Consider the following 20,030-nt stretch of genomic DNA (forward strand, 5'->3'; position numbering starts at 1 on the left):
TAGCGAATTGGATTCCCTTATATAATTCGCTTACTCGTTTACGAAAAGCGAGAATATCCACCCGTTGTTTACAATTTCCTCTCGTTAATTCTCAATGAGATTATACCTGCGATACCCTCCGATTATTTTATTCCTTAAATTCCTTAAAAAGTCAAAAGCGACTCGTTCGCCGCGAACGAGAGTGTCATTTTTTTTTTGTTTTCATTTATTCTCGTCTTTGTTCTGTGTTTTCTAATCTTCATCAAAGGTGTGCAGAAACTTACTTGAAAAAAAAAAAATGGGAAGGAAGAATCAAAGGGACAAACCCGGAAGACAATTTCATTGTTCGACCAAAAACGTTCCTTCCTCTTTTGCCCTTCGTACTTTTATTTTTTGCTCTCCATTAGAAAAACTTCTACACTTTGCTCTGTCGCATATTTAGATCATTAAATTATGTGCGTTTTATATATATATATATCTAATCTTTACATATGTGTGTTTACTCGAAATAATGGGGAAGTGATTAGAAAAATAAGGAGGTAATTCACACTCTCCCCTTTCCTTTTTCTCATCCTCTCGTTTCTTGCTTTCGCCAGGAAACATTTACATTTGGCTTTGTTACAGATTTACAAAATACATATTTAACAACTGAACGCATTTTAAATATTTTCATAACAATTACAAAATTTATTAGAAACATTTGCGGTGATCGTATATCAATCGGGTGTACCTGCTGCATTATCGATGCGTGCACGGACAGTCGCAGTAATCGCCAGCCAGCTGGACCGCGTGCGAGATTTCGTCCTGCCTCCTCGACCGCGCCGCCGTCTCCTCCAGCCAGGACACGTTCACGTGCCGGGCGGTCCGCGGATAGCCCGCATAATCCTTGCGAATGAGAAAAATGATCGTTTCACGACCGTGTTCACGCAAAGTTATTTCACCGGAAAGTTCGTTTCGCCCTCTCCTCCCCACTAATGCAAGAGCCAAGGTAAAAAGGTCGAACTTCGTCAAACAAATTTAATTAGTGTAATACCTCCATTATAGGAATGCCCCGTTCCACATTCCTTTCCGAGTATATCTAGTGTTTCGGAAAACGATTATCCACGTTGCGCAATACGTAACGTTATATAACATATAAATAATTTTAAGTGAAATAAAAATTTATTATTTAGAATAATATAATAAATTAATTATATATGTATAATTAACAATACATTACATATATAATTTATAATTTTATTAATTTGATAAAACGACACGGTTTTTAATCGCAGCCGGGAAAATCGTTCAATCTCGCCCACGCGGCTCTCACGTTAATAATCGAGGAAGGATCGAATGAACCTTCTGATAAATCCGATAAGCGCTGATGACGCAAGCACCGTATGAGTTATATCACGGCGTAAAGGTATTACAAAAAAAAGAGCAACAAAGTGAAAGAAGGAAAGATTCATTGGAATTGTCGTATGAAATCGTAAGTCGATCGTGACACGCAAATATATTATTTTCTCTCTCTCTCTCTCTCTCTCTCTTTCTCTGCAACTTCTCCGCCACGCCGTTAGTAATTAACGGCGAAGAATTAACGGGCGCCGGTAATCGGCGCCGACGATTAATCGAGCCCGGGAACTGACGTTTCCGGGATGGAGCGAGAGCGGAAAGTGCGGAATACCAGGCGCGATAATGGCCGCGGTATTAACCGCGGTTAATCCAGTTACGACTCCCCTTACCCACTTTCCCCATCCCCCAACCCCGTTCGCACGATCGCGCGTTAAATTTCCGCGCCGCCCGCCGACGGATTCCCCGCTGATAAAAGCGGTAGGACCTGCTCCCCGCGGCCGCTTGATGGCGAAGGATCTGCGGGATGTTGTCGCGACCGAAGGGACGTCGACTTGAGACTGAACGGGAGAAGTGCAACCCTTAGAGGAAATACTCCGGCGAACGTGATTCGAAGGGAAAAAAAAATTGTATCTCAAAGTATAACGAGTTTCGATGGAATTTATATACATATAATAAATCATAATTATTTTATATTATATATATTTATAATATAATATATATAATTTAAAAAATTATAATTAAAAATAATATTATATAATATTAATTAATTATTATTAATAATATATCGTATTATATTATATTATATGCACAAATGTTTCCTGTAAATCAATCATTTAGTTAGAATATCCCTGTTGCTTTTATGAACACAAGAAAATACTAAATGAGGGAAAAGTTATTTCTTTTCAAAGGGGGAAATATAACGATGTGTTCTTTTCACACTTATTATTTTACACAAGATTTCGAGAGCATCAACACTTTTAAATAAAATGGACTTATTTTCCAATAATAGAGATATTCATTCTTTAAATTATGCGAATGAGAGCACGCCGAGGGAAGAGCTCGAGCCATAACACTGAAGAAAAAATCTATCGTGAATGTATGATAAGCTTTCATTAATTTACTGTTCACAATTACGATAGAAATTAATTAGATTATTTGCACATTCCATACGTTAATATCTCGATTATTGGTGGACCTAACCCAAGACAATATTGGACTTTTATGTTCATCTCGATCCCTTCTACCTTTTTACGAGCGTTGACCCACATGTTTTCGGACACCCTGTATATCGTTGCGTGTATATGAAACAATGAATGCGTTCATATGAATATGTAAGAGTTAATTTGACACTTGATTTTTTTCTGCGTACTCAGTTCCTTCAAATCAAATATTTCCCAGAGTAACGCGCGCGTTACAGCAGACACACTTCTTCCGGAGTTTACCCAACGGTTTTCTCTCCAAACCGTCCTGCTCAAAATTGAATTTCTCACTCGTGTTCCCGGTCCCAAGTCGACGCCCCGCCGTCACACCCGTCCTTCTCCCGCGCAATCGCGTATCACAATCTCACTGAGAGGGAAACACGTGTACATTATACCGTTTTAACTAGTTCAAACTCACCCCGAGGACGGCCGAGGACGGAATTTCCGTGCGCGGGTGGATGACGTGGGTCGCCGTCGTCGAGCTGTATCCGTTCACCGGTGTAACCACCGTGGCGCCGAGTCTAACGGTTTTTCAGCGGTTTGTCAAGGAAGATCATGGTACGTCCACACATTCATCCCCGAGAGGAAAGAGAGGACCGAGGAAAAAGGGCGAGAGGTGTGTTTCGTAAGAACGTGGAAAACGCGGACGTGGGATCGAGGGAAAACGTCGTCGCGGGAGCGATTCCAGCGGTGAATGCGGACGAGCCCTCCGGGACGAGGGTCTTGCACGACGAGCCAGCGAGAGATTCTCTGGCAATTGTACACTGCCATCGGGAAACTGATTTATGAATGTTCACTGCACCGTCGAGTGCTCTATGTCTCTCCTTCTCTGTCGACGGTTCGTAAATTGTATCTCCCAAGTAACGAACCATAGAACGTAACACGTTACACACATCTCAATTATCGTAATTGTTATATAATCGAATTGCATGTACGTAATAGAAAATACCAGGGTTGGGAAAGTTACTTTGTAAAAGTAACTAGTTATAGTTACAGTTTTTTCATTGAAAAAGTAACTAATTACAGTTACAAGTTATCGATTTTGAAAAATAACTCATTACAGTTACTAAAAAAAATAACGAGTCGTTACTTTTCAGTTACTTTTTTCTTAAATATAATTGTACATTATTTTAAATATAAGAAACAAGAATCTTACATTTTATGCTTTACTAACTGTTGTATATTATATGCTTAATTATGTCTTTTAACAAGTTATTTTATATACACTAAATGAGAACTTTGTAAAGGTAAAACTCTAAATCGCATATTACTGTTATCAGAATTAAATGAAATATAATGATACCATTGGCTGTCATACATTGATTCATATTTTTTTTGTTACAAAATTTTCATAAAAATTTTTATAGAATTCAATTTTATAGAATTTGATATTCAAATATATCATCGTAAAAAAAACCTCTTTGTGGCGTCATTATAGAGCCACCGATACTAAACATATATTCCACAGATGCAGAACTGTGGAATGCCTGTGTTATATTATAATAAAAAGTTTCTTAATTGCAGTGTAATTATTTAGCGTATTAATACTGGAGTTATTTGATTTTAAGAATTGATACAATTCCTCTTGTGTAGACTCAACTTTTTCCGGTTGTTGATTAAAAATTTTAGCGCATGTTCTAAAAAAAGTAACTATTAAAGTAACTATCAAAATAGTTACTAGTTACCAAAAAAATGTAACTGCGTTAAGTTACAGATGAAGAAAATTAACGAAGTTAAGTTATTAGTTACCAAAAAAAGTGTAACCGTAACTTCGTTACAAGTAACTCGTTGGTTCCCAACCCTGGAAAATGCGATATACAATAATATGCGGCCCTCGAAAATATTGAGGGATTACTTCGAATGGAAAATGGCGGGAGTGGTAATCTATGCGATTTTGTGAAAAACGATGGTAAAATTACTTAGAAAGCACGTTAAAGTTTGAAGATACCGCATTAAAGGTTTCTCTTTGGTGGCTTTTCTCCATGACAAGTGACAGCATAATAAAATTCGACAATGGCTTCTTTAAGCTAAAAAATACCTTTCTGAAAATCTGACTTTATTTCCTCGCGAAGTCACGTGAATGTTTGTATCTCGTCAGTTTTGCAGTCGATTTCAAATAACTCTCTAATTTTGTTGAAAACAGTAATCCCGAGTCTCCCGAGATCTCTCGCTATTCCGCGTCAAAATAATTCATTTATTATGTATTATTTATATTTTATAATGTATATTTCGAATTTGTAATGCACGATGATGTATCTTTTTTTTAGCGAGAGATGCGATACGAGGGCCCTCATTGCGAATGCATAGATGGAGAACGCGTGTTACAAGTCCCGATAATGTAACTTTCCCGTTAATACGTGGCCGACATTGCGTTACTTCGAAAATCGATTAGAGGATCGAGGAGGAGAGAGAAAGGGGGAAAGGGGGAAGGGCGGGTGGGGGAGGAGGGCGGTAAAAATTTATGAAATTACCGATGGCGAGCGCGACCATCATCGAGCTTTTATGAAATTGCGAATGTAATGCGAGTGTAAAGATAACGTGATTACATTGAATAATAATTGCATGCGAATTATCAAAATAACGACGAAAGAAAGGATACGTTTTGAGCAGCCTTCGTACGTCCTTCCTTCTGCCCGAATCGAAACCAGGAGCGAGGCTCGCCCGCACATCTTGTAGCACCTTATTGAATTGGAGCTGGAAGAAAATTTATAGAGTGGAGAAAACGAGTGAAATAAAATGTGTAGGATAAATATAACAATAAGATAAAACAGTAAATAATAAATTTAAAAAAAAGAAGATTAAGATATAAAAATTCATGCAGAAAACTTTATAAATCAATATAAATATCTATATGTAGTACAAAGCATAAAATTTTCATAATACTGCCATATATAACAATGTTATTACATACGTATAACAATCGTTATATTTTTATAATTATTATACCAGTACATAACGATTATAAAAACCAATTTAATAGGTAGAGAATATAATATAAATAATAATCGTTAAGTTCAATTAAATTAATTGCAATTGAAATATTTCACCGCACGCAAGGTTAAAAGTGAATATACGTGCGACAAACTTACAGTGAATAACGCCTAGGTAAGTGACAGTTACATTAGATAACTTTCAAGAAGATAAATGGAGGAGCTCGACAGAAGTCACAGAAGTGACTCGATGTTCCAGCATCGTGAAACAGAGATAGCGAATTGCGAACAGTGGAAACAGCGGGTTTGTACGCGAAGGATCGCTGATAAGTGACGGGATTGGTAATGACAGATTATGGAAAATCTACGAGAGAAAGAGACCGTTCTATCACTGTCCTCTAGAACGTAAAAGAGTACGTAAGAAGAGAAATCCACGAACGACAGTCATCTATTAAGAAAAAAAAATAAATAAATAAATAATAGCCGTGTGTGAGGGAAGACGATCTAACAAGAAAAATCGAGGCGATCATAGTCCTTTCTCTTCTTTAAACAAGATTTCTTCCTCGCAGGAGGAACATTGCGAACAGTCGAGGTAGCGAGATTTGGTGCACAATACTGTATTCACAAAGAGACTTTGCGATCTGCGGGTCTCATCGATTTCCTTTGTTCTTTCACAATGAACCTAATGGAATTCAGTTATATTCCGCAATACAATTATTGTAATAGCTGCTTTTTCGTCTTTTTAGTTATTATCATTCAATCCCCGTCTTAATTAACGGCGAAAAAGAAAGGTGGAAAACTGGATAACTTTCTGCAATTTTTAGTCAAAGTCACTGAAATCAGTGAGGTCGTCTTTAACATGCAGTTTTACCAAATATATACGTTCTTTCTTTAAATAGAAAAATCAGCGGGGATGCCGAATTCGCACGCATTAGACAGCGTTAATGCATGTGCATATATAATAGGAAGCTATAAAAGATAAATAAATAAACGGCATTCGAGCATAAACATACGCAGAGAGTAAACAGAGCGCAACTTAGCGGCAGGTGGCGAATGTTATTCGAGCGCGACAGGATATAATAATTTAATTAATTAACTGAGCATACGAATCACAAGGAATATAAATATTATTTTAAATAATTATCCGGATAAAGAAGTGACCTTATCTTATCATTATTTATATTATTAAAATATATATTATCTCTATTTTAATTTTTTTTTCGTTAAATCAAAGTGCTTGAAGAATAAATGGCTCTCGTTTTTAAGAAATAAGAATTTGTAAATAAAAAAAAGAATATTGTTCAACAACAATATTACTTAAAAATTACCTAGCTAAAAGTATTTTCCATCTTTTACCTAGACAATTTAACATTTAATAATCCTTATCTTGTCTAAGATATGTTTACATGTAATTTTTCGTACCTTTATCTAGATAATTTTATGTTATTGTATATAAGCGCAACACGAAGATAGAATACAATGAACGTTTATTAAGTAAGATTTGGGGGTCGTCTAGAAAGAAGCAATAAAAAATCGATCGAGAGATGATTTGTCCGTCTAGGAAAAGAATTGGCATTACTTACGGTATCCTCGACGTCCGAATCGGAGGCATTCATGTCGGACAAGGATTCGAAGGATTCCTCCGTTCTGCCAGCGAGACGATCGACGCGACGATCCTCCTCTTGCCATTCCATCCCCGAGTCTGATCTTTCCTTCGTCTCAAATTTTGAAGAATCCTTCGTTTCCTCCTTGACCTCGCGCTTTACTTTCCATCTCTTCTTCTCCGACTGGGGACTTTTGTCAGACAATTCTTCGTCGCTCTCGTCCTGCTTTCGTTTCTTGAGGACTTTTTCCGGTGACCTTTTGACTTCTTCCTTGAGGTCTATCGGCTCCTCCTTCACCTGGAAACTCGTCGACGGCTCGTCCCATGAGCTCGTCTTTGCCACCTTGGTCTTCCTCGGCGACTTGTTTACGGGATCGGGCAGCTTTCTCCTCGGAATGTCCTTGACATCCGCCAACGTGCCGAGCAGGCGATCGAAATTGACGGACTCGGGCTTCTTCTCGAAGAGGACGCGCAGCTCGTCCAGGCTGGTGGCCGTCGACCAGTCCTTGTCGTCGCGTATCCGCGTGACGCGCGGAAACCGGATGCTGATCCCCTCCGCGGTATGCACCCCCTGATTCGTAAACTCGGCGCCCGTTATCTCCCACACCGGCTGCTTCTGTTTGCCCGTCCGACGAAGTAACAATTAGCAGATTAACAAAGCATATTAATTCTATATTAATGATCATATTAATTAGAAAATTAATGATGGTATTAATTTTCGTAATACCATGAGGTCACTAGAAATGTGTATCTTTGAATTAGTCTTCTCCAAAATTCTAAAAAGTTGACTTTACTTAGAAGAGAGGAAAAGAATTAAAATATATTGGGCAGAAAAAAAACCGTCTTTTCAAGCAAAAAATTTAAATTTCTTAATTACTATTAAACTGTTTTATTGTCGAATCAATCAATTTTGCTCGTTATGACTATAAATAATATTGAAATAAAGAAATAATATTTTGCTGAAATTTATTAATATAAGCAAGATTGTCGTTGAATACAATTTCTTGCTTATACGTATATGATTTTTAAAGTAAATATATTGATTTTAATTTAATATTAACGTTTGATGCTGTTTCTTATGTGTAAAGACCGGAATATAATTATGATTTTAATTAAATCGTGTTTATCTTACAAGAATTCAAACATACTATCGATTTTGTGTTATAAAGTACTTTGGAAAAAAATAGAGATTAGATACCGAAAAGTTCAACGTATAATTGCTTATCGTTGAAGTAATGAAATTAAGCTCAAGTGTAACTGACGGTCTGACGTGCGGATTACCTTGGGATCCCTCGCCACGAAATCCGGCACCATGGGCTTTTTGGCAAGCAACCAGCCCGGTAGCTTCTCCACGTTCTTGCCAATCTTCACCATGTCGAGTTGATCCTGCAACGCCGCCAGAGTAGCATCGTCGTGTCCCGTGTGTACCTACGACGACAAGTGTGATTTCTTATCTCTTTTTGTCACTTACTCACTCACACCCCTCCCTTCAATTCGAGGTGACATTTAAAACTCATTAAACATTTTTATTTACTTTAGTAACGGTTAACCACTTGTCGCGCTTCTCATCGTAGCAGCCCATTAAGAAGACCGATAGCATACCACCTGTAAAACAAATAAAAAAAATCATCTGGAGGTCTGTCGAAAACGTTTCTAAATCAAATTAATGTAAAAGATCGGCTATTTTTCCATAAAATAGAAAACGACCCTAAATAACACATATGATTGTTATAAAACTCAGGAAAAATTTACTCTTTTAAATTCTCTATAGTCTGTTTAAAATAAATTTAAAAAATTCCTTTTATTGTCAATTCTTAAAAGATATAAAAATTTCTTTCATATTTAAAAAGGAAACTCGGAATTAAATTTTAATAAAAATAAAAAATGAATATTAGTCGTCAGTTATGTAAGAACTATCCCGTTACATTTTTATTTTTATTTAACATTGATAATTAATATTTTTAATTATCACGATAATTTACGGTTTGTAGATCTATTTTTTTTTTTCGAATCTTTCCGCGACTGATACAAACCTTTGTTTCCTGTGCCGTACCATGCACCAAGCACAACGAGATCTGCGCTATCAGCCATCGCACCACCGCACAGATAGTCCTTTTTTACCTTTAACCAGTGCCTCTTACCCGGCTCATACTTGCTCTGAAAACGCGAAAATTTCGAAACAGATAAAGCTTAAATTAAATATAACAAATAATTACTTCTACGATTATTCAATTAATTCCATAATCAGTATTACATCGTAAGAATATATCAATAAATGTCAGAGTAAAATGAAAAAGCCTGCGAGGATCAATACATACATCAATGTCCTTCAGCACTAAACCCTCGAGACCCAATTTTAACACGTGAACAATCCTTGCCGCTAAATCCCGCGGATCCTGAAACCAGACGCGAATTGCAATTATAAATTGAAGGCAACTGGCGCGGTTTATTATTTTAATTCTATTTCTTTACGTGGACTTCGTAAACCTCCGACAGCATTATTCTGTTTGGTATCTCGGTCATTCTGTCCTTCAGGATATTCCTACGCTCCAGCATAGATCTAATATAACGAAAGAGAAAAAAGATATTGTAAATGCGTCGAATAATCAGAATAATCATTGTAAGGTATTATTGCATTCTTTTTGTTAGAAACTCGATATTTACTTGTTTATTAGTACCTCGCCGTTATAGTACAAGCAATCAAAGACATAAAGACACACATTAGCATTTTTGAATTCTTCTTTCTGAAAACAAACACAATTACATATATTAAAATATCGTTTTATTATTATTTAAATTAATATCACAAATTATTACTGCGTATTTTTTTGCAAATTCTTTAGCCATGCAATTAAAAATAATGAATTAAAAGACCGACAAAAAGGCATAAAACTGGTTGCATAAATTATCAGAAAAATAAAATAAAAGAAAAATATTAGAGTCAAGGAACGAAATTCGTACTTTATGAATTCCTAAGGAACCGAAAGGTAAAGGTTGTCCGGTCTCATTGTCAATCAAGAGAACCTCGGAATCGAGAATTAAATCGTCACCATCGGGGAACGCTCGCCCTATGTAATCCTTGAATAAATTTATCTGGAAAAATTAATTAACTCATCGATCGCCTTTAAATCCAAAAGTCGAATGGGTCGTACTTTATCATCATACATTTTTTATTTTATTAATATTCTTGGACGCTATTATTATTGTAGAAAAATATCAATGACAAATAAATTTACGCATTTCTACAAATTAGCATCTCTCCCCGTTCCCCGTTACCTTGTGCGGCAGGACTGGCTTGAGAGATCTGCTAAAGTATCGGAATTCGTTTCCGCTTTTGTGCACTTGTACGCGCTCGCCGTCGTACTTGACCTCCGACAACATGCCGTTAGGGCACTTTCGCATCGCCATTTCCACGGATGTGCACGCTTCTGCCTTTATTAATTAATAAATTAATTAATTAGCTATCCGGCTAATTAGCCAATTGGAACAGATAATTAGGTAATAAACTGATAACAGCGCACGATTATTTCGTTCTTCGAATGTATAACTTATTAATGTAATATCGTAATTATAAAGTATTTCGTTAATATTATTTCTATAGATAATTTAATTATTAGTATAAATGTCTCGTGATAATGACAAGGAAGATGATAAACAACGTAATGTATTTTTTGAACTCCTAAATAATATACGAAAAGAACGGTCTTGTTCAAGTACACGGAGAGAATTTTCTCTTAAAATTTACCCTCAAAATTTGGTAGTTGTGGGATAATGTGTGACCTCGAAAGAATTTTACTATACTGTTTAGTAAAATGTACTAAAAGTATAGTAAAATTCCTTGAGGTCACACATTATCCCACAATTACTAGATTTTGGGGGTATAAATTTTAAGAGAAAATTCTCTCCGTGTATTTTAAAATTTAACTATACAAAGTCGGAAAGTAAATTACTTTCAAAATTTGTTGAATCAAAAAATAATAATGTAGGACGCTCAAATATAATAAATAATGTCGCAAAAAATTTGGACATTCTAATAATCGATTTAAACGTTTTACATAATTATTCTAGTAATCTAATAAAATTCTTTTCTGTATCCACCTAATTATTAGGATTTCAGCGAAACCGTTCATGTATAAATAATTTATATGCATTATAAATAATTATTTATAATATTAATGTGTATTATATATTAAAATTATTAATTATATTATATATTAAAAGGCTAGAAACAATTCTTATAGATATATTTTCAATATACCAGCATCGGTAAAATAGGCGTCATCAGTGAGAGGGCTACTTTATTCTGGCTTAAAGGCGAGCTTGAGGCGCATGGTTTTCCCTCCAGATTCGGTAGAAAACGTCGCAGCACCGCTTCCAGATTTTGGGACATTTGGAAGGCCGTGTACGCATCTGAATGAATCGCCTCGAGACTAAATTTGCATTATGCGAATATATATATAGTATATTTTAATTATTACCGATTAAATTAATTTTAAGACTGACAGAAAAAAAGCAGCACACTCACATGTGCTTCGGTCCACAGTTGATCCTCAGATCGTGTTTGATCAAACGTACGATCATCTTCAGATCGTTGGCGGTGCATCTAAAATTTATATTTGAACACTCGTCAAGTATAAAATGCAAAAAAATCAAATGTCAAATATAAAAATTAAAAAGAAAAGTAGCCTTTAATCGTAAGTAAAATTTAGTAAAATAAATAAAATTAAAAAAAAAATAATGGGAGGTAATGTTATTATATTATATTTAATGCGAATAAATACGACCAACTACCAGATATTGAAACTCTACACGCTAATTACTATAATATGCGTCGATAATAAAATTTTATCATTATTTTATATATTTCATTAATATTTTAAATGAATAATATATTCGGCGCTATACGTAATTTTGATATTTTTGTATATTTATTTCGTTAAAGTATTTCGAGAAGACTCCGTCTGCCGCAATTAGCAGGTTAATGAAAAAAAAAACAGCCGATTAATAAACTTACTTATCGAGGATAGATCGAAAATGCTGGATCTGCTCGTCCTCCTTGGTTAAACGTGACAAGTTCTCCAAAAAGAGATCGACCTATCCAATAAAGCTTATTAATAAAAAAAATATAAAAAGAGATGAATCATACACGTGTTTGCATTATTTCTTGGATAAATTATGCATCTATGTAAAATAGTTTTATTATCTTCTATCTAATTAATGTTACTACATGCAGATTAATTAAATAGTCTATTTAATTAACCACATTTGATTAAAGAAAAATACTTTATGTTAAATCTGACACATCTAATTCAAATTTTTTTAAACTCTAACTAACTTTTTCATCACAAATTGTACTAATTGTTTTGTAATTATACGAAGAAAAATATTTTTAAATACCTTTCTCTTGATTATTAATTATAGAAAAAAAAATTATATTTAAGAAATTAGAATATATTTGTTGGATTAATTAAAATTAAGTTAGATAAAAAATAAAAATTTCGACAACTTATATATATATTTAGTTCTTTCTTCTCCGGCTCCTCACCGATAATTTTTCGACTTTGTCCCCAAAATTCGCAAAATTACGCCGACTTACGTCTTGGATGGTCAATACGCTCGCGGCGCAAGGCGAGAGGGCAGTACTATTTTCAAAGAAAGCACTGATCGTTTCGGCCACGTCGCCTTGCTCCAGATGCTCCAGCATCGCATCCTCATCCTCGAGCAGTAATCGCGCGAACAACTTTATCAGCTGCTTGCTTTGCAGATTGTAAATTCTTTTCACTGCGCCGGGCAGCAGCAGTTTACACCAGAGCATAATGTCACCCTTAAAACCGTCTGCAGAAACAAACGAAAAAGATAAAGATAAAAAGGGGGAATCTATGCGTAAGTACCATTACTATCATTTTTTTTTCTCAAAATTTTATTATTCAAGACTCTCCGCGCTCTCCTTTGATCCTCCCATAAATCCGATGCGGTGACACGTCGCAATCAAAAAGCGCGACAATCACGATCGCGGAGGCGCCGCCAAGTTGATTGATCAGCATCCGCAATTCGACACCCGTCATTATTTTCGAATTATTACGCTGTATCATATTGTTACACACGATACGGATACTGGTCTCTTTTTTCTGTAATATTCTCTCTCTCTCTCTCTCTCTCTCTCTCTCTCTCTCTTTAATCTTATGAGAAAAGGTACTTACCACCTTGTGATCCTTTTGTGAACATCCTCTTAACGATTGTAGTCTTGTCGGTGTAGGCGTCAACGTCGGCAACGTTGCTGCATACGCGACGAAATTCGCGAAAGGAATCATCCTTCGACGGGACTTTGCTTTTCTCCTCTTTATTTTTGTTCTCTTTCTCCTTATTCTGTTCACTGTCGTTTGCTACGGTCTTCTTTTGATCTGGAGTTTTTTTCCCTGGTTTTTTCGAGGAATCACTAGAAGAGGAAGTCGCTTTACGTGGCGTTGCGGCCTTCTTCAAAGCCTTATCCGGCACTATAATATACGGAGGAATTAACGCGTTAAAGAAGCAATTAATTCATATATTATATGTGATACAAAGTGATTCGAATAATTTTACTTCAATAATTTTTATATAAAAAATTCGCAGTTATAAAAATCAATTGCTTGCATTTATTAATTCTATTCTATCTTGCTCATTTGTTTTTACAACATAATGTTAATCATGTTTTATTATCTTTCCATGATATTTTGAGATATTTTTGATATTTAAATATTGAAAAAATTTTGACATATTACTTATCATTAAAATTAGATCAATAATAGGCAAATAAAATATTTATCTGAAAACTGTTAATGGATCAAAATGACGAAATTTTCTTCCTACGTGCGTTCGTACGTCGGAAGTAATTTTCACCTCCGCAAAACAATTGCTTCTAATTACAGGATGAAATTACCCAGTTAAAGCGCAATATAACACATTGTAATTTTATGTCTCAATATCAATCAATTTTTCCACCCCTACCCCTCAGTCGCGATTATCAACAAATCAGGAATTTCACATCATCACTATATCTTAATTCAACTCAATCAAATAAATAACAAAACTTTAGTTGAATATCGTTCCTCAGCCAATTTTACTTGCAGTTAAACGTAACAGATCTTGATCTAAAATTGTAGCAAGACATAAAAAATAAAAAGCAATCCTAAAAATTGAAGAACTGCGACGAATGACGATTTCCCTCACATTTTTATTGTGGAAAAATTGTCGTCAAATTTAACAGATTTGTTGCTATAAAATAATAAGTTAAAAAGTGTTCTATTCAACTAAAATCTTCGGAAAGAATTCAGAAACATAGATCCGTGACCGCATAGACGCATCAAGTAAATGGCAAATAAATCAAGAAAGGTGTCACCTCTCGATACAGAATAATTACAGGATTTTTCGAATGCCTCGAGCTTATCCAGAACGATCTGCTTGTCGTCGTCGGACAATTGATCCCAACCCTTGACGTCCTCCGCGGGATCGTCGATCCTCTTGGTGCTGGCGCGTTGTTTCGCGAACGCGTCGAACAGGCAGGTGACGTGGTGCCAGGCCGGCATCAGTTTGCCGTCCGAGAAGAAGCTCGCCACGTACCTGGCGATCCGTATCTCGCCCTTCTCGATCGGGCATTTGCATCGCTTACATTTCGCGCGTCCGGTCTTCGCGCGCTCCACGGCGAACGGCTTCTCCTCCACCTGCTGTTGCTGCTGATCCTCTTCGTCACTCATAACGTTCGACGCGTTAGCCACGAATTTAGGGAATAACCGATGGAGAGAAAACTCTATCCCTAAATGAAAGAAAAATGAGGCTTAGTTTATGCGTATAAATTAACGGCCATTATATTTGCAGGCTTAACTTGAAACTTTAAAAAAGTTACACAGGTTTTGGCTCGGTACAAAATTCAGTTCGATAAATATAATAAAAGTATCGAAACGCGATACGTATACATCGTAGATTTTTCTCCCCGAGAGATCGAACGATCAGCATCGTATCGCAAATTTTATTTTCGCAAACATGAAATCCGATCCGAATCAACGATCGGTTCTTTTTCTACGGGATGATTAGAAGAAGGCCGATGGAGAGGGAGGACGGATACAGGTTGCGGAGGAGGATACCTCTATTATATAGCACGCGAGTATAATAGAGGATGCAACAGCCCTTCGCCACTCATTTCACCATCGCGTGTCGTACCGTCAGCGAAATATATCGGCGAGATTCGGCCAGAGTAAGTTACGCAGAGTAAGTCGCGCAATTCCAATTGTCCTGGAGAACGATTTTTCTACGCACGATACTTGATCAACAATTTTCCCCTATGGCTCGTTTAAATGAAGACAAGTATACTTTTTAAATCTCGTTTCACCACAAGTGCAATTTTCGAGTGATTTTTCACTCTACGAGGTTTAAAGGATATTAATTTTTCATATCTTTAAGGGGATGCTGGAGTGGTCTGTTTTACCAATTAAACATTAATTATTTTCGGATAAGCTTGGCTTTTAATTGATTTTATAGAATTGTAAATCCTCCAGAATTAAAGTATAGACAATAACAAACGGTGGCTAATTACAATTTCATGTAAAAAAACAAAAATAATTAAAAAATTATACTTTTGTGCAGTTGTCTCGTGACTTTAATCTGCAGCACTAAGCTTTAAAGACTCTATACGTACAAAATAACTATTATGCACCATTGTTATTACAGGAAAGAATAATAATGTGCTTTCAGAAATGAGCTAGAAGCTTTCGGTATAAGAATTGTGGTATAAGAATATGTGTGAATGCGAATTCGGAAGAAGTAGAATAATATGAAAACAATTTCTTTCGTTCTCGATATAAAATCCAATTCACAGATTGATATTAATATGTGTACTTTAATTCTGGAAAAAGAATTTCCAAATCCATAAAAGAAATATATACGAAATCTCATTAATGATGTGCACGAATGACTCTACATTATCGACCCCGATCAAGTTTAAGAGGCGGTCCAGCATCCCCTTAATATCCTTATCTTCTATAGGGCGCGCTTTTCTTCTCCTTTCCCTAGAGTTCGTGATACGAGAAAATGACGGTCAGACATAGCCAACGATCCGTTGCTAGGACAAGTCTGTGTCTGCTAGCGGCATTCATGCTGTTTTATGCTACAAATGGCAACGTCAACACCTACGCGTTTCCGCAAGTGGAATCAATGTTGCCGGGCTTCTTCTATGGCAATCCCGCGAAAAAAACGGAAAATATTGTGAGGAATACAAAAAGACTGCAGTGTCTAGAAATTACCTTAAATGATCATATTAATTCAATTATTTTTTTAATCATATCTCTGTCGAATTTCTTCTGGGTCGCGTAGATGTTGGCAAACCGCCTGAAGCAATTGATGGAGCAGAAAAACCGGATAGTCAAGCAAGAGCACGAGATCAACGACGAGCAGATCGAAATTCAGACAATTCTAGAGGCAAAAGAGCGAGAGCAGGAGCGCGCGATAGAACAATCGCCGCCAAATTACCCCGTCAGAGAACCGGAACTATTGCCGAGATCAAAATCATTTATCTACGACTCGCAGGACTTGAACAAACGAGGTATGAAACAAGGTATAGTTAGCCAAATAACTTTTCTTTTTCATAATACGTACTTCCTTTCGTCAAGTTTATAAATAAATATTAAAGGAAAAAAAGAAATTTACAGGATGTTAGACTTTAAAAAACTTTCTTATTTAAGAAAAATTAATACTGTATGTTAGGCAGACAGTACACCGTACTTCCCTAAATACAGTGCCAAAGGCAATAAATAAATGAAATAAGTTAGAAGTACGTGAATAAATGAATATTAGATTTATTAAAGATAGATAAATGCTTATTCAAAAATAAAATAAAAAGAGCAACAGTAAAGCAAGGCTCTTGAAAGTTCAACAACGAAAGCAAAGAAAATTTGAAAAAAACGTAGCATAAGAATAGAGAGCCACAGCAACGCATGGCAGGGCATAGCTAGTAAATATTATAAAATGCTATTTTATATAAGAATCAGGAGCAAACAAAAATTAAGTAACTTTCAAATTAATAAGAGAACTGTTGAATTTTGCACAGGTAATCAAACATAAAAATAGAACAATCTATAAAATGTTAAAATTTTAAACCTTTAAACATCCTTTACAATTATTTTTCAATAATTCAACAAAATTATTTTCAGATTGTTTTTATACCCAGTCAAATTTTTAATTACTTCAATAAAACAGTGTGTGATAAAAAAAATGAGTCTCCTTGCTTAAATATGCAAACATAATTTTTTCGCAAATATATTCATATATTATTTCGTATGGAAAGACAGTAATTTGCACTATTTGAAATCATTTTAATGGAAATTAATTTACAATTAATATACACATATAAAAAAGTAAAAGTTATTTTTCAAAATTGTTTATTATTTCTCGTTATTGAAGCAATGCAAGGCTTCGCGCAATACGGCTGCGGTAATAATGATCGAATAACGAGCGATTCGCATTTCAGGCTTGCCACCGTGCGATTTTAAGAACTACTGTCCTTTAGAATAAACGGAAGTAAATCAGAAGCGAATGGCGGTTGCAGCGGAGGAGCTGAGCAGCTACGAGAAGACTTCATTATGCTAAGAAAATGATTGAGTAAAAAATCAACATCGCTTGCCATACGCCCAATTAGAAATTGAAACGAGGAAAAAATAACAACAACGTGCGATCGATTTTTAATTATTTCAATTTTGGCTTACGCTAACAAATATCTCGTAACGCTTCGCGATATCATCTTCCTCTTCTCTTTCCCACCTGTAAACATTAATCAATCTTCTTGCGTTTAATTTGTAATTAAATTTGTAATTAAATTCTTGCTAATGCTTTCTTCATTTTCACCTTTGTATGTCAAATAAACGCATTTTTGCAAATCCGATTCGTCTGGAAATTCAAACAAAAAAAAGAACACATCTCGTTACGCAAATCGACACATAATTAATGTTGACAATACTGTAATAAATTGTATCATCAGAAATCTCCTCGCTTGTTTATCTCTTTTTTATTTGTACGAATCCCATCAAAAAAAAAACCTTGTAAAAATAAACATTTTTTCATAGAATATTTTATACAACTTTGTCTTAAAAATTTCTGTATAAATTTCGTAATTTTTCAGAATATTTCTATATAAATTTATAACTTTTTCCTCAGCTTTTTATACAAATTGAAATACCTTTCAGTAGTACTGAGAAATTCTATGTCAGGGTTGAGATACATTTCAATTAAAATTTCAACAATCATAAATGTTAGGCGATAACAATAAATAACATTCTGGTATTTTAAAAGTGATTACAAAAAATGGAGTGTCTGAGAACTCTGAAGAATTAAACGAGCGCGCGAGTGACTAAATCGAAAAGTACATTCTTACGCCATCTGTGATAATGATTAAAAGCAAAACTGGAAATGTATGATATGTACATGCAGCTACTTTATCAATATTAGAAATACCCAAAGTTTTAAGGCCCCCGCACACACTTTTGCATAACGCATAACGCATGTACATAAGCAAATTTATTGGTCATAAGCAAAGTGCATAAGAAATTCAACCAATCGAATTTCTTATGCATTTATGTTGTGCGTTATACATGCGCTTTACGCTCCCTGCTTCCAAAGAGCAATATAGGAGAATAAAATAAACACGTTTCGATAAGTTAATGTGTTTTTAACTAAATTAAATAAAATTAGTAATTTATAAAATTAATTTAATTACGTTAAAACAAATAAAAAAAACAGTTAAAAATTACAATAAGATTAAGTTAAATTAAAAGTTTGGTTTAAAAAGCATTATTTATATTACATTAGAAACTCATAATTTTTTAAAGTTAGATTAACATCAATATTAAAATAAATTAAAACAATTATAATATTATAGATTATCTAAAATAAGTTTTTTTATTGGTAAATTAAGTTTATATAAAATAACAAAAAATTATTTTAAAAAATTAAAACATTAAAGTTATTTTTTTAACTTTACTATTTAATTTTAACTGTTTGACTACCACTTAACCCTAAAAATAAAATAATTTAAAATAATTTAAAACAATCTAGTGTAGATATAATCTAAATTCTAAAACAATATAAAACAATATAAATTCATAAACAAAGTAACATTTTCGTAAGCGCGCCATAAAATCTTCAATAAAAAAAGAACTAGATAAAACTAGATTAAATGCGGTAAACCTAAGAGCAACGTTTCTCCCTAGACGGAAAAGCTAACCTCTTTGGTATTGTTAGCGCATCGTACCGACTACCGCATCTCAAGACGTCTATCGTTTCGCATTTCTATCCGTAAAAGTCCACGAATGACGAACGATGAACACTCACTTAGACTCACCGGAATAAAATGAGGTTTCTACGCTGTCTTGCAACAAAACAGTAATTTTGTGTACGCCGCGGCACGAATACAAAATAAAATACGAATTTATACGACAGATTTGATATTGGCCGGTCGCGCGGACTGTTTTATCGATGTCTTGTAGTGGTCACACTGCGCTCACGTCGTGTCTCAAGAACAAATTACCACATTTGAATCTGTGAAAAATTTTATCATATCTGATCGTATCTAAAAAAATCGATTGAAACTCAAAATAATTTCGTGTGTATACCGATATGAGCAACACCTGAATTTTGTCGTAATCTGTAAAATAAGAATACATCTCGTCTACGAAGTCTATTCGAAAAATACCGATTTAGCTATGACCCCTAAACAAATATTATTTGAAAAACATTTTTGGAAACATTTAAGAATATTTAAAATAATAGATTAAGACCTTTTTATTCATTAAAAAAAACGTTTATTTGAACGTTTAAAAAAATATTATTTTAATGTTATGAAAATGTTTATTTTAATAATTATTTTAACGATTATTGTTTTATTAAAAAATATTTATTGCATTTGTCAATAATTAAAAAACAGATTACGTTTAAAAAATGCTTTTTTTTATGTTTTATAATTTT

At 34.7% G+C, this 20,030-nt stretch overlaps 2 protein-coding genes across 11 annotated transcripts; one reads left to right on the forward strand and one right to left on the reverse strand.

Annotated features, from left to right (window-relative positions):
- Positions 1 to 187: 187 nt before the first annotated feature.
- Positions 188 to 19,563, reverse strand: LOC105838483 (DNA ligase 3). 5 transcript variants are annotated; one of them, XM_036286878.1, is made up of 20 exons: positions 19,408 to 19,563; positions 17,777 to 17,831; positions 14,443 to 14,835; positions 13,247 to 13,540; positions 12,643 to 12,881; positions 12,061 to 12,140; positions 11,572 to 11,649; positions 11,305 to 11,476; positions 10,323 to 10,478; positions 10,008 to 10,139; positions 9,711 to 9,790; positions 9,519 to 9,606; positions 9,365 to 9,442; positions 9,080 to 9,203; positions 8,581 to 8,651; positions 8,328 to 8,474; positions 7,027 to 7,662; positions 5,113 to 5,207; positions 2,932 to 3,034; positions 188 to 864 (listed from the first exon to the last, which is right to left on the reverse strand). In XM_036286878.1, the coding sequence occupies exons 3-20, from the start codon at positions 14,774 to 14,776 to the stop codon at positions 718 to 720; spliced, it is 3,054 nt and encodes a 1,017-aa protein (XP_036142771.1). In that variant the 5' UTR covers positions 14,777 to 14,835; positions 17,777 to 17,831; positions 19,408 to 19,563; the 3' UTR covers positions 188 to 717. The 5 variants fall into 5 exon arrangements, with proteins under 5 accessions (XP_036142771.1, XP_036142770.1, XP_036142769.1 ...); XM_036286877.1 differs by having other exon boundaries at positions 718 to 864; positions 19,291 to 19,563; XM_036286876.1 differs by lacking the exon at positions 17,777 to 17,831 and having other exon boundaries at positions 718 to 864.
- Positions 14,842 to 18,055, forward strand: LOC105838485. Of its 6 annotated transcripts, none has more exons than XM_012684067.3 (4): positions 14,842 to 15,287; positions 16,062 to 16,280; positions 16,389 to 16,629; positions 17,542 to 18,055. In XM_012684067.3, exons 2-4 carry the CDS (start codon positions 16,107 to 16,109, stop codon positions 17,583 to 17,585), a joined length of 459 nt encoding a protein of 152 aa, XP_012539521.1. In that variant the 5' UTR covers positions 14,842 to 15,287; positions 16,062 to 16,106; the 3' UTR covers positions 17,586 to 18,055. The 6 variants fall into 6 exon arrangements, with proteins under 6 accessions (XP_012539521.1, XP_012539520.1, XP_012539524.1 ...); XM_012684066.3 differs by having other exon boundaries at positions 16,089 to 16,280; XM_012684070.3 differs by having other exon boundaries at positions 14,842 to 15,273.
- Positions 19,564 to 20,030: the final 467 nt, after the last annotated feature.

This window comes from Monomorium pharaonis, chromosome 5, assembly GCF_013373865.1.
Source record: "Monomorium pharaonis isolate MP-MQ-018 chromosome 5, ASM1337386v2, whole genome shotgun sequence".
Classification (NCBI taxonomy): Eukaryota; Metazoa; Arthropoda; class Insecta; order Hymenoptera; family Formicidae; genus Monomorium; species Monomorium pharaonis.

Coding starts and splice junctions, on each gene's coding strand:
- LOC105838483 (XM_036286878.1), bottom strand. CDS start 14,776: ATGAGTGACGAAGAGGATCAGCAGCAACAGCAGGTGGAGGAGAAGCCG. Junction 10,479..11,304: donor CGCCTATTTTACCGATGCTG/GTATATTGAAAA, acceptor TAATTAATAAAG/GCAGAAGCGTGCACATCCGT. Junction 5,208..7,026: donor ATTCGGACGTCGAGGATACC/GTAAGTAATGCC, acceptor ATTTTCTTCCAG/CTCCAATTCAATAAGGTGCT.
- LOC105838485 (XM_012684067.3), top strand. CDS start 16,107: ATGACGGTCAGACATAGCCAACGATCCGTTGCTAGGACAAGTCTGTGT. Junction 16,281..16,388: donor CGAAAAAAACGGAAAATATT/GTGAGGAATACA, acceptor TGGGTCGCGTAG/ATGTTGGCAAACCGCCTGAA. Junction 16,630..17,541: donor CAAACGAGGTATGAAACAAG/GTATAGTTAGCC, acceptor TTCGCATTTCAG/GCTTGCCACCGTGCGATTTT.